This window comes from Bison bison, unplaced genomic scaffold (assembly GCF_000754665.1).
Source record: "Bison bison bison isolate TAMUID 2011002044 unplaced genomic scaffold, Bison_UMD1.0 scf7180017864471, whole genome shotgun sequence".
Lineage (NCBI taxonomy): Eukaryota > Metazoa > Chordata > Mammalia > Artiodactyla > Bovidae > Bison > Bison bison.
In genome coordinates, this window is record NW_011495032.1 from 37,304,177 (window position 1) to 37,331,373 (window position 27,197).

The 27,197-nt window shown below is 36.6% G+C and overlaps 1 protein-coding gene across 1 annotated transcript in view; it reads right to left on the reverse strand.

The window, feature by feature from the left end:
- ABCA12 (ATP-binding cassette, sub-family A (ABC1), member 12) overlaps positions 1–27,197 on the reverse strand; it is a 202,021-nt gene that overhangs the window by 46,182 nt on the left and 128,642 nt on the right. The window contains exons 20-31 of the mRNA XM_010861144.1: positions 23,809–23,899; positions 21,529–21,708; positions 20,669–20,984; positions 17,460–17,574; positions 9,311–9,640; positions 8,190–8,259; positions 7,970–8,104; positions 6,954–7,100; positions 5,845–6,031; positions 3,706–3,924; positions 2,297–2,493; positions 1,074–1,234 (exon numbers count right to left, since the gene is read on the reverse strand). Of these exons, the coding sequence (XP_010859446.1) occupies positions 1,074–1,234; positions 2,297–2,493; positions 3,706–3,924; positions 5,845–6,031; positions 6,954–7,100; positions 7,970–8,104; positions 8,190–8,259; positions 9,311–9,640; positions 17,460–17,574; positions 20,669–20,984; positions 21,529–21,708; positions 23,809–23,899 (2,148 nt within the window). The remainder of the gene's footprint in view (positions 1–1,073; positions 1,235–2,296; positions 2,494–3,705; positions 3,925–5,844; positions 6,032–6,953; positions 7,101–7,969; positions 8,105–8,189; positions 8,260–9,310; positions 9,641–17,459; positions 17,575–20,668; positions 20,985–21,528; positions 21,709–23,808; positions 23,900–27,197) is intronic.

Here is a 27,197-nt window from a genome sequence, read left to right on the forward strand (position 1 = left end):
CTCCCTCCTTAGGGTCTTTGCAATTGTTCCTTTGCCCCAGATAGTGACAGGGCTCACTCTCTTCTTGGGCTTAACTCCTGGGTCATCTGTCACCTTCTCAGAGATGCTGTCTACTTAAAATGGCACTTCCTAGCATTCCCTATGCCCTTTCCTCTGCTTTGTTCTACCCATAGCAGTTATCACTTGCTAATATTCTAAATTATATACTTATCAATTTTACCACGTGAATTCCCCACACTCCCATTAGAACATAAACTCCATAAGAGCAGAGATCTTAGCATCATCAGTTCACTGCTGTATCCCCAGTGCCTAAGACAAAGTCTTGGGCACATATTAAGATATCATATATAACTAATAAATAAAATTTTAATTGAATTAAGGAATGTGACAATGAACTACTTTTTCTATTTTGGGAGTCGCATTAGGATGATAAGATATAAAATAAATGAGAGTAGTCATAGCATATACATCTTGCACAACATAGATAAATAGCACTATTTGAGATAGTAAGGGAGCCTTAGAAACTAAGCTTTTTTGTTCTTTGAAGATGTGAAAGCATCACTGGTCTGGCTGAATCAGTCTCCACATTACCAGTCGAGGAACACTGATCAGAAAGTGAATATGTGACTGCATATTCCTTCATTGGCTTTTTATAGAGCAGAAAATCTAATTTTTAGCCTTACAGGCTGAAATGTAGGGGAACTAACAGGCTGATCATTCATCAGTAGCCTTAAGTATAGACTTTCTTTTATCTAGTACATTACTTCTCAATGTGCAATCCCAGACCAGCAGCATCAGTGTCATATGGGTAATGTGGACCTTGGTAGAAGTGTAGTAAATTCTAGAACCCCTTCCCAGATCTACTGAATCAGAGACACTCGAAGGTGGAGCCAGAAGTCTGGATTTAACCAAGACCTTCAGTGGTTCTGAAATTTGCTCGAGTTTGAGAAACATGAATCTAACATATTAATAGTGAATTTTAGCAATGTATGAAGTTGGACAGATTCTACTTCTGTTTCATACCAAACTGAATTTATGACCCTACAATGAGGTATAGTTTCTCTCCTACAAACCTTTTTCTTGGTGAGTGTGAGGTGATACCCATCTCCAAATGCCTCCTTGAGATAAAACGGTGACCCGCAGCAGCGCAGCCCTCCTTGCTCCAGGAAGGCAATGCGGTCACTCAGCACTTCAGCCTCATCCAAGTGGTGTGTCGACAGAATGATTGTTCTGGCTTGAAAACACAGAGAACAACCCAAAATGAAAAATGAAGCTACAGTTGCCAAGATATACTGAGTTAAAATAAGTAAATCCTGTGATTTATGGAGAGTCACATTTTATGAGCTAACTGAAACACTGATCAGAGGGGCTTCCAAAATGATCGAAGAGAAATTCAGAAGGGGTGTTCCTAAATACCTGAGGCAGGTTGCGGGGGGTGTTCTTGTAAGTTGACAGCAAATATGCTCTAAGGCTAACTGTCCATACTCTGTAGTGGGGGCTGCTGCTGCTAAGTCACTTCAGTCATGTCCGACTTCTGTTAATCCCTTATTCTGTTCCCTTGGCTTCACTTCCATTCTCTCTCTCTGTCTCTCTCTCTCTCTCTCTGTCTCTCTCTCTCTCCCCCTCCCTCCTTTTCTTCACTATGAAAAAGCCATAATTTTAAAGACTTTTTGAAAATTTCTCTCTGATTAATCCACTCCACTCTGATTGCTCCTTTGCCTCACATCCTGCTAGCACTTATTTAGTCTGTTTTCAGTTTCTTTTCTTTTTTTTTTTTTTTCTTGTTAAATTGTGTTTATTGTATTTACATTGTGTTTCAGTATCTTCATTTTGATTTGGTGCTTACCAGCAAACTTTTTTTTTTTTTTTTTTTTTTTATTCATATTTTTTTTTTTTCCCTAATTTTATTTTATTTTTAAACTTTACATAATTGTATTAGTTTTGCCAAATATCAAAATGAATCCACCACAGGTATACATGTGTTTATTTTCGTTTGTGTATGTTTGGTATCTCTAATTAGATTCTAAGCTCCTCTAGGCAGAATTTGGAACTTCTGTTGGATTTGCACACTCTCACAAAGGTCAGTTAAGTGCTCAATTCACAGTGGGCTCTACATAATTATACACTAATTGATCCAGAAATTTAGCTAGGAGAAGACAAGACCTGGGAAAAGGAAGAGCACACCTTAGATGTTTAACAGAGATTATAAACAGAAAAGACTTCAACTTGTGTGCTTGCATCCCAGAGGGCAAAACTATAACTGCTGGCTGGAGAAGTTATAAGAAGGTACTCATACCAGTTTTGTTCTTGGATATAACATCCCATATACTTCGCCGAGAACATGGGTCAACGCCAGTGGATGGTTCATCCAGAATTACCACCCTTGATCCTCCGATGAGAGCTATTGATATGGATAACTTCCTCTTCATTCCTCCTGACAGTGTTCCAACTCTCTTATGACGATGGCTATATAGTCCAGTATCTTTTAAAGTCCTTCAGAAATGATGGGCAGTGGTTATGTTTTACAGAGTATTTGAATTTTGGAAAAATACAAAAAGCACCCTAAATAAGAGGTATTCATTAAACAACTATTATGTGCTCAGCAAGGTAAACTATTGAGGATTCACGACATAGTTTTCTGTTGTTTATCATCTAGTTGGAGGTATAAAATTAATACTAAGAAAACACCATAAGGACTACATGGTTCATTATTTTATTCATTCATTTGACAAGTATTTATATAGAGAGTCCCTGCCTGTTTTCTGCCAGACTGTGTTTTAGGTGCTGTGGAACAGCATTGAGCAGATAATGTTCCTAACCCATGAGGAGATGATGATATAGTATAGTTGTGTATCAGGAGTAATGCAGGGGAAATTCAGTTGATAAACATATTCCCAAGAAGATTATAATTTTCTATTTTATAAGTGTAATAAAAAAACAAATAACACCGGGTATATGAGATGAGTGCCTGGGGTGTGCTATTTTAGGCATCTGTTTTACACATGGTGGCTCCCTCAGAGAAGGTGATGTTTGAGCAGGGACCAGAAGGGGCGGAGTAAGTCTAAGGGCTGTCTGGAAAACGCTGCTCTATGTAGTGGGAACATGGGCAGCCCGGAGGCAGGAGCAGGCCCAGCGTAACTGAGCGTGCACCTGGGCGAGCATGCCTGGAGCAGAGTGAATGGGGAAGAAGCAGAAGGAAATAAAATCAAAACCGAGATTGAGGGCAGGTCAGGAAGAGTCTCACAGGCCTCGATAAGGACATTCCTGAGTTTCACACTGAATGTGGTGAGAAACCATTAGAGGGCTTTGACAGAGGAGTGACATGGTCTAATCTGTAGTTTAAAAAGGTCACCCTGACTGTTCTTTGAAGAATAGACTGTACAAGGGAATGTAGAAGCCAGGGGTGCAGTTAAGACTTGTATGGTGGCCATGGAGATTGGAAGCAGAGGAATGGGGGCAATACAAGACCAGAAACGAAGGCAGCTATTTCCAGTGTAATAACTGGCTGCTGAGGAGAATGTATACAATTCTCATAGGCCCTTATACAAACCCATAGGCCCTTAAATGTACACAATAGCAGAAAAGTAGAAAAACTGAAAACAATTGTTTCCTGAGAAACTGTTTCCTACTGGTGTTATTATTGTAACTTGACTTCTTTTTGAGAGAAGTTAACCAGCACATGTTCTCATTCCTGTCATATCTGACCTTTTCACTTCTTCATGCAGCTGCTTTTTAGTCCAGTGAGGAACTTTAATGGAGCCGTAGAGGAGAAGGTGCTCCTTGGTGGTGAGGTAACTGAACAAGACATCATGCTGCATGCAGACGCCCATGTTCTTCCGCACAACATGCAGATCTGTTCTGATATCTTTTCCGTAAACAAAGATGGTACCTGCCGAGGCCCCAAACAGTCCAGTCAACATGGAGCTGGAAATGAAGAAACCATAAGTTAGGTGTGAACCAAAACTTTGATCTAGGTTTTTGGACTAAATATATCTCAGCTGTTAGCAAAAACTGTTACGGTGTATCTTCCCAGGGCAGGTCAAGCTATGAAGTAAAATCGGATTAATTGGGAATAAAAATTAAAATTGCTTTTAAGCTCCCAATACTTTAGTGTTACAGAAGCACATGTGATGATGATGGTGGTCGTGGTGGCAATGACAGAAAGGGTTGGGCTTTCTAATTGCAAATGCACTCCCTTCTTCAGCAAGCTCCCACACATCCCTGGCATCAGGTAGTTCCCATAGGCCATTAAGCCTCAAATTTCTATTTCCCACGTGAACTTTGGTCATCTTCAGTCCCCCACTCTACCCTGTGACTTGAATATTCTCACCTACAGAACTCCTCATCGTACTTCAGATGGTCAGTAAACTGGGCAGTTATTTAATATCCATCTTCTCCACTAAAATGTAAGCCTCATGAAGTCAAGGAAAGGACATATTTTTTTTTTTTTTTTGGTACCACTCTTACCATCTAACTAGTGTCTTACACATAACAGATCTTAAAGGACTATTGTGGATTAAATAGGGAATCAATACAATGTGTGATTCTTCCCATAAAAATGCATTAAAATCAAATAACGTATTTCTTTATACATTCCTTATACTCAGAAAACTACAATGGGGACTTTTTCAGCTAAAATTATAGCCTCATCAAAATCCTTCTCCATTCCTTTTCTTTATTGTCCTCTTATTGCTTATTAGAAATCTTAATTTTAAGCACTATACTCTCAGTATGGCAACCCATTCCAGCATTTTTGCCTGGAGAATCCTCATGGATAGAAGAGCTTGGTGGGCTACAATCCATAGGATCACAAAGTCGGACACCACTGAAGAGACTTAGCACAAACACAGTACATTCTCACTAGAAAGCCAACTCTGCATTGAAACAGGTCATATAAATGAGAACAGCTGCATGTTTGCTCTTTTCATAACTCTCTTTTGTCCCCTTTTAATTACTGAAAAATATGTTTTGGCACTCACTGAGCTTACTCATGATGACAGTAAACAGCATATCTGACAATGGATACTTTTTCCCAAATAAGACAAGAACACCAGCAGCATCTTAGAGCTCACTCCAAGCAAAGCCTAGTGGAGCACTGGAGGTAAGTCACAGAAACAATTTCAAAACAATGTCACTTTTAAAACCATTCAAATCTTTTCTCCATCAGGACACAGGAAAATGCTAGTTAAGTGAAGAGAGAGGAAGAACAGCTCGTGTACTGTTTGTGAACTTTTGATCTATATCTGATAGCTAGTGATTCTTTTCTTTTTTCTTTCTTTCATGAATCCAGGCAAAGGATCCATTTAATAGAGCAGATGGGGCTGAGTGTGTTTATACCAAGATTTGTGAATCCAAACTGGTATACAGGCCAGGGTAAAAATGCAAATAAGTGAAACAGACTGACTGTATGGGGCAGTAAAGTTGGTGGGGAGCAGGGATGAGGAACAGTCATTAAACCTGCTTTAAAAACAGTCACTAATAAGTCCAAAACAATTGTCTCTATCTAAGCCTGTAGGTCCAATGTTTCCAAAACTTTCTAATATTTAAGAGATGACAGGAATGTTTATTTTTATTTGAAAACTCTCCTATTTTTATTTGAAAACTGGCACAGAAATAAAATATTTTGAGAAGTAATAGTGGGCCAATATTAGGTAGACCAAAATGAACCTATCTGGTGGGTCTGATCCATACTTTGAGCTCACAGGCTGAAACTTGCTTCTACAGTAAGCAAGTTGAGGTATCTTAATCCATCTGGGAGCTGTAACAACTCTATTTTTATGAAAGAATTGGGGAAATATTAAGTAATATGCTTCCATGACACCTAAGTATTGAAAAGTAACATACATGGTGGTAGTCTTCCCGGCTCCATTGGGCCCCAGCAATGAAGTAATATGACCTTCATAGAAGTTCAGATTGAGGTTATCAACAGCAATTTTTGAGCCATAGATCTTTGTGACCCCATGCAGAGCAACCCCAACTGTGAGATCTTTAGGTTCAGGCTCAATGTTGGAGGAAAATTTGTATTCAGGACCTGGAGAGAAATCAAGAGAAGAGTTGTAAGCTCACAAGGAAAGAAAATGCAGCTAGATTTAGACTTTTCCTTAATTAAAAACCAAAGACTATAGACACAAGCCCCAAAGTAAAAAAATAATTCCAGATATAAATGGTCTATTATAGTCTTCCACCTTCTCACTTGTTTTAAAAATGAATGAGAGTGTTGGAACCACACTCTAAGGTTTATATTACCTGTCTCTGTCAGAAAAAGAAGTTTCAGAATATAGTATCATAATACTGAATTCTCCTTTATTCAAATCAAAGATCTCAAAAATTCAAAATACAAGTTTAAGGCTTGGTCTTCCAATTGAACAGGGTGATACTTATGTATAGAATGAATGTCTATACTTGGTGGACAATGCTTACTCAGATCTGTGGTTGTAGAATCAGTTCATTAATTACTCTCTACATTTCCTTCATGCATCACAAAAGAACTAGTTATATGGCTCATTCTTACTTTATAAAACTGACACTGCTCACCCAATGTCAGTAAGTCACAAGCCTTAAATTGTTTGTTCTTTGTTGGTGATGGGTTATGCTAAATTATCCATACTTGTTACTTGGTTACTCCTTATGACTAGTGACAGATGGCTGGAGTGAGGGGTGCAGACTGTGGCCAAGGAACAAAATTTTTCTCTGTGTGAATCTAACTGGACCACAAAGCGATCTGCAGTCTTGGCCTAATTAGCACCATATGATAACCAACTGAGTTAATGAGCCCAGAAAAGGCCACGATTTAATCTCCCTACGAGTCCAAACACATATGTGTAGACATATTCATCCATGACTAAAAGGATGATAATTTTGCCATTTAGAAAAACATAATTAAAATCACTAGTCATGTAAATTTTACATCACTTCCCTCATAATAATGCATGTTGTTGACCTACTTGTCTTACTGGCAGATGGGTTGGTGTTCTGCATCATGATATTAGTAAACATAAGCCCATTGCTTTTCTCATGATTCACGTCTGCACATCCCAATCGTTCTTTCCAATAGGAAGGAAGGAATGGAAAATACCACGGAGCTGCCATACCATATGTACCTGTAACAAAAATGTATTAGGAAAAGTAGTTTTAAATCGATTGTTAACATTAAGCATCAGAAGTTAAATAACAGTATTTACTATGTAGTATTTAGGAAATATTTTCATTTTTTTGATACTATATAAAACTAAAGTTGTCTCAGTTTCCAAAGTAAAGTAAAAAAGAAAGCCAGTTTTTAATTCTTTCCTTTATAAACAGCTTCAGTGGTACAGTTATACACTATAAAATTTAATCATTGTAAATGCAGAGTGTGATGATTTCTAGTAAATAAAGTTTTGCAACCAGAACAACAATCCCCAGATTCCAATAACTCCAAAAAGTTATCTCATGTGCTTTGCAAATAATCCCTGGTTTCAACCCAAGTCAGAAGCAATCACTGATCTGCTTTGTCTCCACATTTTTCTCTTTTACAGAAATTTTATATAACTGGAATAGAGTAACAATCTTTCATTCATTCATAGAATCAAAAATGTGCAAATATAAATAAGACTTAATGGGAAAACTTATGAGCATGTTGAAGTTTTAACCATTTGAGACCTTGGAGGGGAACCCCACTAGTCTTGTTCCATTAAATTTGATAAATTTTCCTTAAAATTAGGAGACTTGATTTTTGCCTTTTATAATATCTCATACTCCCATTTGGAAAGACTGGACTCCATGCTTCTTAATTCATTCTATCCTTTAAAGGAATATCAGAGGAAAAAATTCAACAGTGCATTATCTCAGGCTAGAAAATTTTGGTTAGTTTTGGGATGGAAGTATTTTTGGAGATGATATTTGGCAAATAAAATATTAGAAAATATATATTAGCAGTTTTATAATGATAACAATCATGAAAAGCATGTATGTGTAGGAAGAATGATCATACCTGGGAAAACGTTCCGGACATACCAAGCAATAAGGAAATAAATGAAAGAGTCAGCGAGGATTAGACAGCACAGCCAGCCAAATGAAGTGGTGTCATCCTGAACTGGGGAACTGTACATATTTTCCCACTGAAGACCTAAGTGAACACATACATTTATTTTTCTGTAATACATTCTGTAGGTGTGAAAGATAAAATCCAGTTGAAAAGAAAGTGAACCTACCGATGCCTTGCTCCTCGTAGCGTGCGATGTACTGACCTGCATAACTGAAAGCTGTTGGAGACAGCAGGCTCTGTGAATAGAATCAACCAGAATGATAGTTCTTGTAGGTTTCATACATTTCACCCAGAGAGGTCTTAACCTACTTCAAACTTTGGGCCCTTCTATAGGTAAAACTGACACTAACTCTCGATCATATTTAAAAGCACAGAGGTCTCTTACCAAGCGCACTACAATTTTGGAGGAAAAGGGGAGGCAATCGCAGAAAACAAAAGAAGGAAAATTATAACTTGGAAAATATTTGTCAAAAATCCAAAATACATATCTAAACTTACTAAATGTTGTTCAGCAATTTACAAAATTGGTAATTATAGAGTAATGCAATGTTAAGATTAACATCAAATGAAAGGTTAGGGGCCAGATGTTTTTACTTCATAGATTGTCTTCAAGTAATAGAAGTTTTATGCATGAAAATATATTAAAATATCAATTGAGTACTTATAATGCAACAAATAAAAATTTAAATGTTGTTTAAATACAAGGTGGCCAATGTCAAATGAAAGTTATTTATCCCTATTTCCACAAACAACAAAGTTCTAATATGAGCCTCAGTCAATGGTGAACTTTACTTCTGCTTTCCAAATTTCAATATCAGTGAACTTAATGCTTTCATTAAAGTTCTTAAATTAATTTGGTACTTTGAATTGAAAAAGCAGAAAAGAATTCAAAATTGATTCTATGCTATCAGCACATTTGTATTCATGCCTGTAGGTTACATGTCATAAAAACCACAAGAATTAGTCATATATGAGAACAATGCCAGTAATAGAGGTTCTAAGATATTTATGGAACTGGGCCAGAGATAAGTCAGAATTCTTGATGATCTTCAAAACATGATATATTACATTTTAACTGCTCTTTCTTACAGCATCATCTATTATGATTTTAGAAACAGTGGAGGAAAAGTTTTCTTTTCATAGTCTTATGCTTGTATGGTAGACAATGATTAGGACAGTTATGCATATTTTGTAATTACTGCACTTGTACATTTAGAGAGTCTAAACACACGCACAAAAGTTCATTCCTTTCATACCCTGGCCATTCAGTTGTGACAGCTGACTTACCATGAATACTTTTATTACATAGCTCAACTCATTTTCAACTGTAATCAGAACAATAAATGGAAAAAAGGCAATGATGTAAATGAGGCTTCCGATCAGAGCTGCAATGTTGGTGCTGTTGAAGAAGGCACTGATCAGATAGCTCATGGCGATAACCGAGAAGCTGTAGTCCGAAAAATACAGGAACAAAATGAACCCATTTGTTTTAGGAAGAATATTGCCAAACTTGAGTATGATGATGAGGATGACGATGGTAATCAGTAAAAATGCAACACTCTCTATGACCCAGGCGAAAAAGTGGCTGCAGGAGTTCACTCCCATCATCTTCATGTACTGTAAAAATGACAACGTGTTAGTCTCTTCTTAAGCTAATATATTCTCAGATGACAGTTATTCCTGTACCATTCCAAAATGTCCATGAGACTCTTCAAACACGTGAAACTAGGCATTTTAACGATGTTTCTCGGTATAGCATTTGTCCACGCTCACTATATGACATTAACGTGGCTATTTATTTCAGTCCATCTTAGACTGTAGCTCCCAGGCTGCCCCAATGTAATGAATGATTTGGATGGTGAGGTTTGTTTTATTTTTTGACAAGCTCATTTTATAACTGGTATCTAAGTGATGTTTCCAGATTAAACGAATTGAGAATAGACACAAAAATTTGTTATCCCCTGCAGAATTTTACAACATGAATTTGATATGTGTGCAGGTAAGAATATTTCAAGTTGGTGAAAACTCATAATTTATTTAAAATTCAATGTATGGATTGAGATAATAAAACTCCATTATTTTCAACTAAACATTAATGAAAAATGCAATAATTATTCATATTCCTATAAGAAATAAAGTAGACCAGATTCCTAAGATGTTAAACTATGCAAACTTTGAAGAAGACTTTCTGCCTTTTGGCATAATTTCCCTATCCTTAAAATCACTAACAATCTAGGTCAGGTTTGTTATCTTTGTTTTCCAAAAAAATTATAAAAGTCCATGCACCCAAAATGAACACATGCATCTCAGATAATCTACACCTCTCTCTCAACTGATATTATGTATTATTTCAGTGGTATCCTTAGTGGTCAAGGCATTCCATCAAGGTGGAAAGACAGACCAACATGAGGTGTTTTTGCGTTAAAAGGATTCTGAATGATCTGAAGCCCCCAGGACCTTGGGTGTTTTGAATCAGTGACTTGAGTTTGTACACGGTTTCTAGTTGTAACAACTCTTGATTAATAGTAAGTTTATGAATCTAATATTCCATCTTAAAAAGAACAAAATAAGTGTTCCACTAACACCTTTGTAATCCACTATTTTTTTTTTTTTTTGAAAAATCAAGGATGTACAATGTCTTCCCCTTTAAATCTAACTTGTCTAGGAAAAAAAATAGGGAATGCGCCAAAGCTTTTACAATACAAGCAAAATACGATTTTTACTTTCTGCCTTTGCAATTTATCACGTTTCGATAACTCTGTTGCTCCAGTTGTTACCATGGAAACAGCTACCTGACTGCCACTAGTCTAAGCTGTGGGCCTTAAGCTAATCATCACTAAGGAAGTCCCGTGACTTCTCCTCTTAACTTTTCCCTTTTCCTCACCCTCTTCTCTCCCTCCTACTCCTTTCCTCCCAGACCCTGCACACTTTACAGTAAAGATTCAACCTATGTTTCTATAGGAATAGATGTGTGTGTCAAAGTAAAAAAAAAAAAAAAAATCAGCATGGAGTGAAGATTCACTATGGAAGGTTTTATCCAATTGCTATGTATCTATCATTGAAAAGAAAGTTAGATTTTGGTGTGAAAGAGACCTCATAGATCTTATTTTAGCAATTTCCCTGTATCCCACCCAATTTGCAAAATTACTGAGTTATGTTTGATGCCTTCATTTCAGAGATACCAATTCTTTTTTGTATTTTGGCCTTTCCCATTATTTGTATTTTGATGTTTTTAATGTTTTTAATGTTATTTGAATATAATTATATGGGAAGTTATAGAACCCATGTAACTATCCGAAAGCTGATATTCACCACTTAATTTCATTTGTCCTATACAAAAATTTTCTCCTCCACCCAACAGCAATGTATGTCAGGAGGAGGCAGTATCACTATATTTTACAAAGTGGATATGAAGTATCCAGAATGCTATCAAGGACATGAAATAGAGCTGACTTCATGTTTATAAATGTGTTTTCCTTCCCTGACTGTAGATAGCTTCAGTATAAAACATTTATATATCTAGAAAATTCTCCATTCATAGCCTTGTTAAAAATAATTTAGCAAACCCAAAGAGCAGGCATGAAGGTGTTTATCATAGTAATTTGGAAGTTTTCAAGGCTCAAGATCAGATTTCTATTCCCAAGAATTGGTAAAAGTTGGAGACTGATCATTGCTTTTTATCAAAACAGAACAGATTAGATGCCTCCAACAGTGTTTACTACTTAGCACTCTAGCATCAAACTTCAGAGTTAAACTTCAGGATTTTATGCCATGAGAAGAACAGCTGTTATACATAAAGAAAAAAGTAATGAGTGCATGTAGGTCATCCATAAATTATCCAGATTCGCTGCCAACTTTGTGATCATCAACAAGACCAAGCTTGCTAATGGAAGGTGGCCCACAGAGGACGACGGGCTGTGCTGTCTTGGGTGTCGTTGGAGTCTCCTCAGAGTGACAGATGCAAGTGCCAGCTTGTAATCAAACAACCACTTGTCTCAAGTCTCCCAAACCTGCTGGAGCAATTCATCAATATCTGATAACCTGTGGCTCAGGAAAACCCCTCTGCACAGTGATCAAACTCTGCTCCAGTTCTCAGCAGGAAATAATGAGAAGAAAGAGATTCTGTGAGATTTTAGACAAATGAGTCATCACATTCAAAAGAAGCTTATGCACAGGGACTGGCATTAAATACTGTCAAGAAAAGAAATCATAAATATACATATATTTACTTGACAGCAAGTTTTCATTCAACAAGAATGTCAAGAACTGGTTAATAATATTTTTGTACTTCAAATTTTATATTCTCTTAAGATATTTATGTTATTGTTTTTAGTAGGATATAAAGGATATTGTGATCATTACTTGGAATATTCCATATTCTTACTAGTAGGATATATACCAATAAGACATAAAAAGGAGTAAACTGGTATTCAAAAAAAGGAGACAAAATTGCCTCAAGTGAAGTACCACAGAACTACAGACTTTTGCATAGTATTTGGCAATCATTCTGCAGACTATAGATATTTCAGGATACCTGTCTGAATTGAGAGACAGAACTCCAAAATTTTGTCTCAAACTGAATATAAACAATGAAATCCCCATAAATGACTTATTTTAGACCAAATAGATGAAAATAACCATAAAACCAAGAACACAGTGTGAAAAACAACTCTTCTGTGTAATATAAAGTCAGCCTGTGTATAGTTTTATATTTTAATTTTTAAAAGCAAGAAATGCAGAATAATGCTCAACTGAAGGGCATTTTGAAATAGTTTTCTAACTATATGATTAATTTTATCAGTAAACTTATTGGGCATTAGTATTTGTACTAAGTCTCTTTAACAAGTTAAAGGAATTTACTAGAATCATACCATAATGAGGTCAAAGATGAATGCCTTCATTGAATTAGCAACTGACTTGATTTCTCTGTCTAAATGTGAGAACAATTACAGAAGGAAAAAAGATGTTTTGTTTTGTTTTCTACTTTTTTATTCAATTGGAATGAGAAGGAAGTAAAGAAGGGGCAGCTTTAGATCTTAGTGAATATTAAAATGATAATATTAAGATCTTGAGTTGCTGGTAATCTAAGAGATTGTCCACCATTATCTTCAAAAGTCCTAAGTAGTCTATGCTACTAAAAAAAAATTGGGAGAGGGAAGGTAGCTACGATATGGAAAAGGACTAGTCAGAAGTGCTAAAGAACTGTTAACATATCTTGATTGTCCTCACCACATAAAAGAACAGATAACTACATGATGTGAATAGAGATATAACATAATTCTAGGGTGTTAAATATTACTGCAAAACATAAATGTATCAAATCAGCAATTTGTACAACTTAAATTTGCATAATGTAATACATCAATTTTCAGTAAAAAATAAATAGAATAAAATAAACAAGCTCTTATTAAAAAAAAAAGTTTAGCATGGCAAAGTTCAAGAAATGGCATGCCTTGTAATTATCATTAACCAAAAATTACTCTAACTAAATACAACACAGAGATAAACACACACACACACAGACACACTGTTGGGGTTAAAAAAAAGCCAGTCCAGATCCACCATTCACTAATCTATAGTCTTTAGCAAGTCATCTCTCACTGTCTGGGCTCAGCTTTTTCATCTCGAAAAAGGAGGAGGCTAGTTTAGAACTGTCAGTGGTGGAAGGAGGTGAGCAGGTATATTAGGAATATTTTGCTTCCGTTAATTCATCTCACAAATAGATAATATTCCTTTAAATTTAGGACACTGCTAATTTTAAGATGTGTCATTACTTTAACTGCCACCAAGAAAGAAAAATCGCTGCCAAATGAATTATGACACCCTATCAAATATATCTCAATTTCAGAAGCTTTAAAATATGAACAAAAAATCATTATCTTCGAATTGATAAAAAATGAATAATTGAATGCCTCTTCTGTTCTGGCAGTGAGAAAGTACATTCTGGAAATATAATGCTGAAAAAAGTCTAGATGACATGACTCAAAGAGTTTAGGGATTGGGCACAAATGAATATGAACTGAAGGACTCAAATTCTGATGTCTGATTCCAAGTTCAGTAATCTTCCACTATGTAACTTTGACTCCCAAGACTAGCTGGTTAAATTTTGAAAGTGGATGCCTGCAAAATGAAGACACAGAGCTCCCAAACAGAAACTAGTTCACCATTAAAAATGCCTTTCATATCTTCTATTGAGAAAAACTCTTTATTGTGCTTTGATATTTTTCGGTGACATCCATAGATACATTCAGAGAGTTCTATTTTCAAGCCAAAATAACACAATATGCATGTATTATACACACACACATATAGTATAGACAGATACATAACACATGTATATACACATGTACATATATACTGCATTTCTAACATTTTAAGGTAGATATTTATTTTGCTGTAGAAAAGAACTCAGAGTCTATCACAGTTTTATACTTCAGAGGTTTCCTTTAATTTGTAAAGATTCACTTTGGAGTACTAGGAATCAGACAGAAAAATATAAGGTACAAGCTTGCAACCAAAGTTATGGTTCAGGATGTGAATTTGAGCTTCTAAACTGGGGTTAAGAAAACATTGTACACAGTCCTGAAAACAACACAGCTCAAACAAGTTGATGAGACTTTTACTAAACTATAACTGAAATATAAAAACACAGCTGAAGGTTACCTTAGGAAGCATCACCACGAACAAAGCTAGTGGAGGTGATGGAATTCCAGTTGAACTACTTGAAACCCTGAAAGATGATGCTGTGAAAGTGCTGTGCTCAATATGCCAGAAAATTTAGAAAACTCAATAGTGGCCAACGGACTGGAAAATGTCAGTTTTCATTCCAATCTCGAAGAAAGGCAATGCCAAAGAATGCTCAAACTACTGCACAGTCGCACTCATCTCACATACTCATAAAGTAATGCTCAAAATTCTCCAAGCCAGGCTTCAACAATACATGAATCGTGAACTTCCAGATGTTCAAGCTGGTTTTAGAAAAGGCAGAGGAATCAGAGATCAAATTGCCAACATCTGCTGGATCATGGAAAAAGCAAGAGAGTTCCAGAAAAACATCCATTTCTGCATTATTGACTATGCCAAAGCCTTTGACTGTGTGGACCACAATAAACTGTGGAAAATTGTGAAAGAGATGGGAATACCAGACCACCTGACCTGCCTCTTGAGAAATTTGTATGCAGGTCAGGAAGCAACAGTTAGAGCTGGACATGGAACAACAGACTGGTTCCAAATAGGAAAAGGAGTATGTCAATGCTGTATATTGTCACCGTGCTTATTTGACTTATATGCAGAGTACATCATGAGAAATGCTGGGCTGGAGGAAGCACAAGCTGAAATCAAGATAGCTGGGAGAGATATCAGTAACCTGAGATATGCAGATGACACCACCTTTATGGCAGAAAGTGAAGAAGAACTAAAGAGCCTTTTGATGAAAGTGAAAGAGGAAAGTAAAAAAGTTGGCTTAAAGTTCAACATTTAGAAAACCAAAATCATGTCATCCAGTCTCATCCCTTCATGGCAAATAGATGGAGAAACAGTGGAAGCAGTGGCAGACTTTATTTTGGGGGGCTCCAAAATCACTGCAGATGGTGATTGCAGCCATGAAATAAAAAGACGCTTACTCCTTGGAAGGAAAGTTATGACCAACCTAGATAGCATATTAAAAAGCAGAGACATTACTTTGCCCTCAGAAGTCCATCTAGTCAACATTATGGTTTTTCCAGTAGTCATGTATGGATGTGAGAGTTGGACTATAAAGAAAGCTGAGTGCCGAAGAATTGATGCTTTTGAATTGAGGTGTTGGAGAAGACTCTTGAGAGTCCCTTGGACTGCAAGGAGATCCAGTTGGTCCATCGTAGAGGAAATCAGCCCTGAATTTTCATTGGAAGGACTGATGCTGAAGCTGAAATTCCAATACTTTGGCCACCTGATGCAAAGACCTGACTCATTTGAAAAGACCCTGATGTTGTGAAAGATTAGAGAGAGGAGAAGGTGACGACAGAGGATGAGATGGTTGGATCGCATCACCAACTCAATGTATATGAGTTTGAGTGAACTCTAGGAGTTGGTGATGGACAAGGAGGCCTGACATGCTGCAGTCCATGGGGTCGCAAAGAGTTGGACACGACTGAGCAACTGAACTGAACTGAACTGAGGAAGTATAGGCTCAAACTCTAGGACAACCCTGTAAATCTGATGTCGAGCTAACAAAAACATGAAGCAGTGTTTTGTACTTTGTAAGGAGAAATAATCAATTGCCTAAAAGCCCTGGCAATGTAAATCTGAAAAGTGCAAGGGCTAACAGGTTACTCTAATCTCATTATTTCAGATTGTCAGGCAGGCCTTGCAATAATTATTGTGCCCTGGTTTTGAAACATTTCCCCTATCTTTTCACTTCACTTCATGAATGTAAGAATGGGTTTATTATAGGATTAGCAGATAAAATAGTTCTATTGCAATACAATCCAAAATTCACACAGTGCTGTTTCATAAATCCTAAAAAGAAGTAAGATATTTTGGATTTGGGGATAATGATGAAGAACATGCTCCAGAAGAGATCATGGTTTACATCCCAAGTCATGTCTTTCATTGTCATATTATTAACATAATCAGTAGCATAACATGAAATTCTTAGTCTCTATAAATCACAATTCAGTGAGAGAAAACTGAAGGAAACCAATGGCACCCCACTCCAGTACTCTTGCCTGGAGAATCCCATGGACGGAGGAGCCTGGTGGGCTGCAGTCCATGGGGTCACTGAGTCGGACACGACTGAGCGACTTCACTTTCACTTCTCACTTTCATGCATTGGAGAAGGAAATGGCAACCCACTCCAGTGTTCTTGCCTGGAAAATCCCAGGGACGGGGGAGCCTGCTGGGCTGCCGTCTATGGGGTCGCACAGAGTCGGACACGACTGACGCGACTTAGCAGCAGCAGCAGCAAGTGTACTAGAATGAAAATTTGCTTTTTGGGAGCTGAAAAAAGACATATATCTTTGTCCATGTCCATGTCTATATCTATACTTATATCTATATCTGTATTTATGTCTATATATCTTCATTGGACTTAATTACTATGCCAACAGTTTTCCTGCGTTAGTAGTTATTTTTATTATTAGCATTTAAACTTCTTCTGTTAATGCCTAAGTCTTACAGGTAACTTCTTGGGCAAAAATTACTGTCAGAATTGTAAACTGTATTCAGATTTTATTCAGATTTTGGTTTTCAGATAAACTTATAAGACAAGTTCTATGCAATTTTTTGAGAAGACAAAATAGTGCCATACCAGCTGTCTTAATGATTCATAAAATATTTTTCCATCTAATTCACCAGATATAGGTCAGGCTTTCTGAGTTTGCTCAGGTATTATGAAAATCATAGTCATTAATTATATATCCAAGTAGAACTTATTTGTAATTAGAGATTCTCAACATACCTCATGAAGCCGGAGGTCTTTCTCATAAACAAGCTTTTTTACAAATGCAGCTATAAATACAACCCAGGCAACCATGAGCACGATTGGAAGAGAGTAAGAGACACTGGTAAGGAAGCTGTAAGGAAAAACAGAAACAAAAATTCAGTGACCAAAATGAATGCCACATTTGCTGATTGTAATATACAAAGAACACACTCCCTCCTACACTGAAATTATTAATATAACTATTTTATTTATGAAGTGTGAAGCTGACTTAACAGTAGGTACATGATTTTCTTGCCATAATGCTACAAAAGTAAAACAATTCTAGATTGTTAGATAAAATTGCCAAATTGTTTAAAGGGTGTTTAAGTATGTCCTGTTCAGGAAAATAGTTAATTCTATAGATATAACTACAAGGCTCTAAGGCTTTCTGTCTAAACTAAATTCTTATGTAAAAGGCAGATTCAAAGTTAGATGATGATTGGTTTATCTAGCTAAAAGCTGTATTTTCTCAAATTACTGTATTTACTACTCTTCAGAAGCTCCAGTACTCTTGCCCGGAAAATCCCATGGACAGAGGAGCCTGGTAGGCTACAGTCCATGGGGTCGCTAAGAGTCCGAAACAACTGAGTACTTCACTTTCACTTCTCACTTTCATGCATTGGAGAAGGAAATGGCGTCCCACTCCAGTGTTCTTGCCTGGAGAATCCCTGGGACGGCGGAGCCTGGTGGGCTACCGTCTGTCAGGTCGCACAGAGTCAGAGACACGACTGAAGTGACTTAGCAGAAGCTCATAGTTATTAAACCAAATTTCCCAAAATGAAATAAAATAAAACTCAAATAATATTTCAAATGCAAAGAACTTGGATTCCTCAAACTAATGCTTTAGGGGATGTTTCATAAACAGTATAGAAATGTTTTTTTTTTTTTTTTTTCTGGTAATGTGCTAAACTAGCAGGTCATTGGAACACTTAATTGGACTGCAAATATATTCCTGAATTGTTGGCCTATGATACTTGAATGCTCAAATGAAGTGTTTATCAAAGTTGAACATACATCAGAATCACCTGAAGGGCTCATTAAAACGGATTTCTGGGCCCCACCCGTAAGCTTCTGATTTATTATATCTGAGGTGGGGTGAGGAATTTGCATTTTAAACAATTTCCCAAGTAAAGCTGATGCTGCCAGTCCAGAAACTACACTCCAATAACAATTATTCTTACATTAGCCACTGACTATGGGCTAAGGCAAATAAATAGCTTTCAATGACAGAAACTCTAAATTGAGCTGTTTTACACCTTGGGCTCGTTCTTGCCTGGAGAATCCCAGGGACAGGGGAGCCTGGTGGACTGCTGTCTCTGGGGTCGCACAGAATCGGACACGACTGAAGCGACCTAGCAGCAGCAGCAGCAGCCAATGACACTTTCACTTGCAGAAATGTCCCAAGGCCATTTTCTTTTTAATCTAAAAGACCAAGGAATTACCTTCAAGTTCCCCATGAAAAATGCAAATATTAATGGAACATGACATCACCATCGTTCAGTTTCACTTTAGCATCAGAAGTGCATCACCATCAGAGATATGAAGGATTTTTGGTGGGCGAGGAGTGAGGATTGGGGCCATATCCAGTTTTTTTTTTGGTTCCTGGGAAATTGTCTGGCATGGGGAAAGCACTTAAAGAATACTTGCTGAATGAATTTTGTCTTGGATCAGATCCAGCCTTGATGCTGTTTCTGGCTCTAGAATTAGGCAAAGGACTTCATTCATTAATAACAACCCTCCACTAATGTTTCTTCAAGTGATTGTGTATTTTAGGTTTGATATAGTATGAAAGAGAAAATTCTGGTTTGTAACTAAAGGACCAGTGCAGTACCAGGTATTCAACTTTGGGCAATTTACTTGGATTTCAATTTTTTCATCTGGAAAGTATGGCTGATAATATTTGCTCTCACCTTATGAGGTTGTTTGGTGTAACGAATGAACTAATATATGTGAAAGCCCTTTGTATGCAACAAAGAGTTTCTATGTGTACGTTGAGATGTTAGTTTGTACTCCCATGAAGAATGCAGAGTACAGCCACTTTACTCTCAAAAGACACATCCTGGTACCCACCATTCTAGGTACGAAAATTTACAAGGGGAAAATAGTCAGCAGGAAAACAGACGAGGATTTTCATTTAATTGAACCCACAAGTCTTTACTTTTGATGCAAGCTGTTGCAAGTCACTCGTGGTTCATGCGGTAAGGTCTGGACTGGCTGCTCAGAAGTGGCTGAACTTGACAGCAGGCTGATAGAATCCTCGCCTGTCAGGAAGACAGAATCCTGCCGTCCCGTATCACTATTGCACAAAGGGCTACATAAACTCATCTCCTCTAAGGCTCTTAAAGCAGCCGAAGGAGACAGAAGCATTGATAGAAACAGAAAAAAACAAAACAAACAAACAAACAAAAAACAGACTCATCTGAATTGTATATAAACTCTATAACTGGGCTGAATAACAAGTACAATTTGTTTAAAGTAATATTCAGCCTCAAGCTTTTGTATAGGAGAATGAGCTTGAAAAACTTAGCCCTCCAACCTTATTGTCTCACTGTGGTCAGATATGGAGGAACCATCCAGTGCCCACCTGACTGGCAAATACTGTTCAAACTTGACATTCTAAAAGCAGGATCTTTACATTTTTTGTTCATTTAGAAAAAACATTTTAGAGAAAGATTCCTACCAAATACACAGTTTCAGATAGCATAATATTTATCTTAGAGAGTTGATCAATACTGTGTTTTATTAAACTTTTTCCTTAAAACTAACCCTGCACTCACAGATTTTTAATTAAATTTGAGAGTTGGAAGGGATTTTAAGATTATTTTGTTTAATACTCTCATTTGACTAGAGAAAAGTAAAACCAGTGGGTAACATCAAAATCATGCAGTAATGCACTCAGATCTGGAGTCCAGCTCCTAACTTTGGGGACAAAGTACTTGGAAGGATAAGGGTTATGATAAAGAAAACATGGATCATTTGGTAAGAACTTTAGCATCATTTGGGTAACAGTGAGCAGCTATAATGAGCTGGGCCCTATACTGTGAACCTTTCCCTGGATACAAGCATTTGACAAAGATTTGGTGAATACTATTCCTCCCACTTGATAGCATGTGAATGAATGAGAAGAAATGAATTCCAAAAAGAGTGGTTGATTATGTAAAATGCCTGCAAGTGCAGGGACTTACTTGTCTTTCATGTAGCAGGGATAAGGAATTGCTTGGACCTGAACTGCTATTTCCTGGGAGTTCCTTCCAGTCTGCAATTCAATGATTGCTCTTTCAATACTATCCTGTAAGTAGACAAAAGCCCTGCCATAGATCTGGTTGTGTGATGGAGAATTGTGTGGCCCTGGGGCCCAAATCTTGGCTCTAATGTTTCTTGTGGTCTGTGAGGTCTTGAGACTCATGCGGATGGTGTATTTTACAACTGGAGGAAGAGAGACGTTTTCAGAGTCATAGCTTCTGTGCCGGCTGCTATTAGGAGGAAGCTTAAAAATAACACCTAAAAATAAAACGGCAACATCAGAAAGGTTATTTTATGGTTGACATTATTCTTTGTTTGGGGGGTCCACATGGGGGCAGCCAAACAGGCAATTGAGTTAGTAATGTGACAGTAAGTTCAGACTTTTAATTTACAGAAAAGATTGTTAATTGAAAGTGACAATCTCAAAGATTCAATGCAGGAGTTTGAGAATATAATCACAAACTAAGTGGCCACATTAAATATTTCACTCTAAGCCACTTACTGAAATTAAACACACATATTGACTGATTATAAGGATGGACTCAACTTTACCCTGTAATATGTAATTCTTTTCAGCTTTAATTTTAACCATATCAACAAAATTACACATATTGAAGGCGTCTCAACCAAGATAGTTGGTTGACGACATGAAAGGTTCTTATTTCCAAGGACATCAAAGGGGACAGTGCCCTCGCCCCAGCCCTGACTACTTTTTTTTAGGTCTGGATGAAAGAAGTGACGGGAAGAATTTGGCCAATTTTAGTACAAAGAAAAGCTCAAATTCTAGTAGAATAACACTTACTTCCAAAGAGTTCATTGCTTTTGTAGAGTCTTTTAGCCTCTCTTTCCATTTTATCTACACTTTCTGCTGCCTGAATACGGTCATATAATACACAGGAGGAAATATTCACTGTCAGGGAAGATAGTATGCTAAGTTGATCAATGAGGTCAATGCTGTTCTCTAATTTCAGCCTTAGAATATCTAAAGAAGAAAAAAAAGACACAAAGCATATTATAATGTTGTTTCTAGTAGTAATGGGACAAAAATACTGATTTTTTTGGTAAGTATTAAACATTAAACTAGATTATAAATAATATAAACTTGCAGAATTTACTCTAAAAATGTCAAATACTCTATATCTGGGAAGATGTAGCCAGTTGTACAAACGCTTATTGAGAAGAATTTTGAATTAGTTATAGATACAGTAAACTCACATACGAAGAATGTATGCATGTGTGCTCAGTACAAGCTAATTCAAAAGCTAATTCTACTCTGCTACAATTTAATTAACCTAAGACTAAAGGTGAATAATTTTAAAATTATTCTACCTGAATTATTTAGGAAGAAAACTAAAAACTAGAGGTGAAAAGTTTGAATAAACAGAATTGCTTGCTTTGTTTGGGGAGTGTTGATGTAAGAATTTAAGCAACGAACGTCTATGCAGAGTGTGTGGAGCAAATAAAAAATATCATTTAATAAGTTGTAATACAGAAGCACTTCTTAGCAGACTGTGACAATCTATGACACATAGTTACAACTTTCTGATATTGTTTGATTTAAAGTCTTCTGTGAGTTATCTCTACTCATATCTGTATTAATCTAGATGATCAAGATTTTATTTCAGGTAATTACTCTGGAAGAAAAAGAATTTAATTGCTCTTCAATTTCATAAATCTTTATGAGGAAATCAACTGAGACAAAGGGTAAATATAAAATTGTAAGTTCATAAATCACTTGGCCAATTAAATTTTCGCTGACTTGATCATGAATACTGAGAAGGCTGTGAATGTCATAAATTCCTCTTTACAGAACCCATACATGTCTCTATCATCATCCAATAGAAGATTAAATTTCTCACAGAGGGCAGCTTCTTGAAGGACATCTCTCATTATAACTTAAAATGTTTTGCTTGATATAGATGTTTGTGGGGGGAGGGGTAAAACTGTGGTTGAATAGTGGCCTCCAGTGGCTACTGAAAATCAACACACCTGCAAAGGATTCTTCAGAAATGCTGGTAGATGGAATCAAAAAGCTATAAAGAGTCAGTGGCCTCTAAATTCAAACAGTATAAAATCTTTGATATTAAATTAAATATACAATTATACAGATAGCAAGTCTCACTTATATGGTTATTTTAATCTTATTTTAAACTCTGAGACTCATCTCCTATATCTAAAGTTAGGAATGAAAAAAAGTATATAAGAACTTTGTAGTTTATCCCTGATATTTTGATCAAATGTTTCCTTACCCAAATGATACTTTTAGAGAATAAATCACTAATATCTTTATTTAATCAAACAAGGTTGATATCATAAAATACATACAATTATATATAATATAAATAGGCATAATTCCTCCCCACTGGTTTACAATTTAAACACTTAAGTCCCAGTAGTGCTGGAGAGGAGAAAGAGGGGCATTAGCTCTACTGCTGGCAAATTCTGATGTTTTCAATCCCTTCCTCTTACCCATGGTTGCATAGCAACCAGGAATCAGACACAGACTGAATTAGATATCTTGCATCCCTTAGGTTGAGGGTAGGAATGTGGTAGAGGGAATGCATAAGTTCAGACAGCTTTCTTTGATCCTCTTCTGCTTGTCCCTTTTAAATGATCATGAGAGGAGGACCTGACCTTGTACAGTGACTTAGGTTTATTTTCTTTTGAGTCTCCACATTGCTTTTGTTTTTCTCACTCTGTAACCTCTTCTGGTTACATTCTGAGTTAGTCAAAGCAGTACTAAGGCCAGTGGAGATAAAATTATAAATGTAGCAGAAATAAACCATTTCATCTTCTGCTTTTAAAGACTTGCTTTTCACCAAGTTACCCCCAAAAAGTGTCCTCTGGTAGAAATCTACCTGTGATTGAAGGACAAGCTGCATTTACACGGAATACATTGCATTATAGTTATTGAGACCAACCACACGAACTGGGTATCCAAATAATCATTACGTTTAACTGTGCAATTTACTAGGAGAAAGATGGATAGATATACTCAGGATTTTAAGATCTTATATGGGACAATGCTTTTCACATTTCTGACATGACAGGTAAATAAAGGTTTTTTTGAATCTGGACTCACCGAGTTCATCTATCTGTTTCAAAAGTTCAACAGCATCAAGTCCCACGGAGAATTTTACAAAAACTTGCACAAAGGGATTCCTTAGAGTATTCTAACAAACAATAATAGGGAGTCAGTTTCAAAGAACATGTTTAATCACTGTCTCTTTAATAACACCACAATGAAATGAGGTATCACTACTGGGCATTCTCAGTCCACCATCTTGTAAAGGGTCCCATACAAATCTTCGAGAAAGAAAGAGAAGGTTTGTGACTGCTAATTCTGAGTTTTTGCTCCTCTATAGACACAAATTTGTCACCATGTAGAAGTAGCCAGATATAACCATAATTAACCACATAGGGAAGCCATGTTTAACTGAAAACGCTTTTCCCCCATAGCTACTGTATCAATTGTTTTTAACATACGTTATAGAATTTTAACCGTTCACAATTGGACTTTGTTCAGTTGAAACAAACAAAAGAGGCTTTAAAAACGGTGGTGTCTATGTGGAATGTGATATCACAACTGATTTATATTCTAGTCCTGCTACTTCCTAGCTGTGAGGCTTTCAGCAAGCACTCAGCCTTTTCCAGCTTCAGGTTATTTTTCTGTAAAGTAGAATCTAACCAGATTAGTCAAATGTAAATTATTATGGTATTGTTTTATTCTATAATAAGTGCAGCTAGGTGAACACAGAAAAAATAAACTGATCATAAAACTTAAAATTACTCCATACTGATGGCAAAACTGAAATTTTTTTTTTAAAGTGTTTAAAATATAAAGACTCTTATAGCTATCTCCCAAATTAGGAGACATAACTTCTACTGCTGATGTTATCTACTAGGTAATACTTATTGAGTTCTTACTATGTGCTGGGTACTGTCTAATAGAATATACCTTGATTTTCTCACTTAGTTTTCCCTAATACCTAGACATAAGTACTATTACTATCCCAAGTTAATAGATGACAAGGCTAGGACTCAAGAAGCTATATAAATTCCTTAAGAATGTACAATTAATAAGGGCCAAAGGGAAAGTCGAAGAGAGAGACTTCAACTTGATTAAAGAAATGTTTATTCATCTTATGTATGAATTCATGACTTTGTTTTTATGTGAGCTAGGCTTAAGTTGTTTTCTTTTTAGAGGATAGTTCAGTACCACTTATTATTCTGTCCTTCTTACCAATATCTCATTTTGTTATCATGGAAGTAAATGATTAAGAATAATATGTATTAATATAGCATATATAATATAATTTGCTAAACATATAGCTCCTAAGGAACCTAAGTATAGTTGGCAGCATGAAGACAGATGGCTATCACACAACTATATACAATGATAACCCAAGTTCTTTAAAATCTAATTATTTACTAGGAATTTGCTCATTGTAGGAAATCTGAATCAGAGCATTACTAATAAACAAAGCAGTATGTTAGTTCCAAGTCAAAGATGATCCATCAAATTATTTCCATTCTCTTACTGTTCCTGTTACAATCAGTCCTGTCTATGATATAGAATATTATTTTCAAATGCTTCCACACAATGTAATCTTCACAAGTCTGTGAAGCAGTTATCAACAGACCCATTTTAGAGTTTCATAAACTGTAAAAAGTATTTTAAGTCATTTGCCTATGATTTCATAATGGCAAAGCCAGGTCATGTACTAAAATCTTGAAATATCAAATTCTATTCACATTTTCAGGAATAAATTTTCCTCAATAATTAAGAATAATAACTTATTTTGGTCTAGAACAGAATAAACATACTCCCATTAGATGGTGATACTTTTATGAACATGGTCACAGAATTGAATGATGATCCATTTATGAACATGGTCACAGAATTTTCTTCTTACCAAATTACTGTACTTTGGAACTATTATGCATAGATCATGTCCCTTGTTAATTCACTTCTTTAGCCAGCAAAACTTTCCTTAATGAAATAGTATGTGTGGGATTTTTATCTGTTAACTGAAAAAAAGTTTCAGGAGAAAAGAGCAATTTCTCACTGAGGAAATACATGTGTCAATAAGGCATTGTTTATGTAGCCCTTATTATCTGAAACTCACTAAAAAAGGCCACTTGGAATGAACATTTGTGATTATCAGATGTAGGGAGTGGGTAGATGGGGAACTGGATGAAGGTGGTCAAAAGATACAAACTTTGAATTATAAGATACCAGGGATGCAATCTACAACATGATGACTATTAATTAATACTGCTGTACCACACATAGGAACGTTGCTAGAATAGATCCTAAGAGTTTTCATCACAAAGAGAAAATTCTTTTTTCCTTTATTTTTATTGTATGTACATGAGATGATAGGTGGTAACTAAAGCTACTATGGTGATCATTTCGTAATGCGTGTGTGTGCGTTCAGTTGCTTCAGTTCAGTTCAGTCGTGCAGTCGTGTCCGACTCTTTGCGACCCCATGAACTGTAGCACGCCAGGCCTCCCTGTCTATCACCAACTGCCGGAGTCTACACAAACCCATGTCCATTGAGTCGGTGATGCCATCCAACCATCTCATCCTCTGTCGTCCCTTCCTCTTCCTGCCCTCAATCTTTCCCAGCATCAGGGTCTTTTCAAATGAGTCAGCTCTTCACATCAGGTGGCCAAAGTATTGGAGTTTCAGCTTCCAACATCAGTCCTTCCAACGAACACCTAGGACTGATCTTATTTAGGATGGACTGGTTTGATCTTCTTGCAGTCCAAGGGACTCTCAAGAGTCTTCTCCAATATCACAGTTCAAAAGCATCAATTCTTCAGTGCTCAGCTTTCTTTATAGTCCAACTCTCACATCCATACATGACCACTGGAAAAACCATAGCCTTGTCTAAATGGACCTTTGTTGGCAAAGTAATATCTCTGCTTTTTAATATGCTGTCTAGGTTGGTCATAACTTTTCTTCCAAGGAGTAAGTAAGTGTCTTTTAATTTCATGGCTGCAATCACCATCTGCAGTGATTTTAGAGCCCTAAAAAAGTGAAGTCTGACACTGTTTCCACTGTTTCCCTATCTATTTCCCATGAAGTGATGGGTCCAGATGCCATGATCTTAGATTTCTGAATGTTGAGCTTTAAGCCAACTTTTTTACTCTCCTCTTTCACTTTCATCAAGAGGCTCTTTAGCTCTTCACTTTCTGCCATAAGGGTGGTGTCATCTGCATATCTGAGGTTATTGATATTTCTCCCAGAAATCTTGATTCCAGCTTGTGCTTCTTCCAGCCCAGCATTTCTCATGATGTACTCTGCATATAAGTTAAATAAGCAGGGTGACAATATACAGCCTTGATGTACTCCTTTTCCTATTTGGAACCAGTCTGTTGTTCCATATCCAGTTCTAACTGTTGCTTCCTGACCTGCATATAGGTTTCTCAAGAGGCAGATCAGGTGGTCTGGTATTCCCATC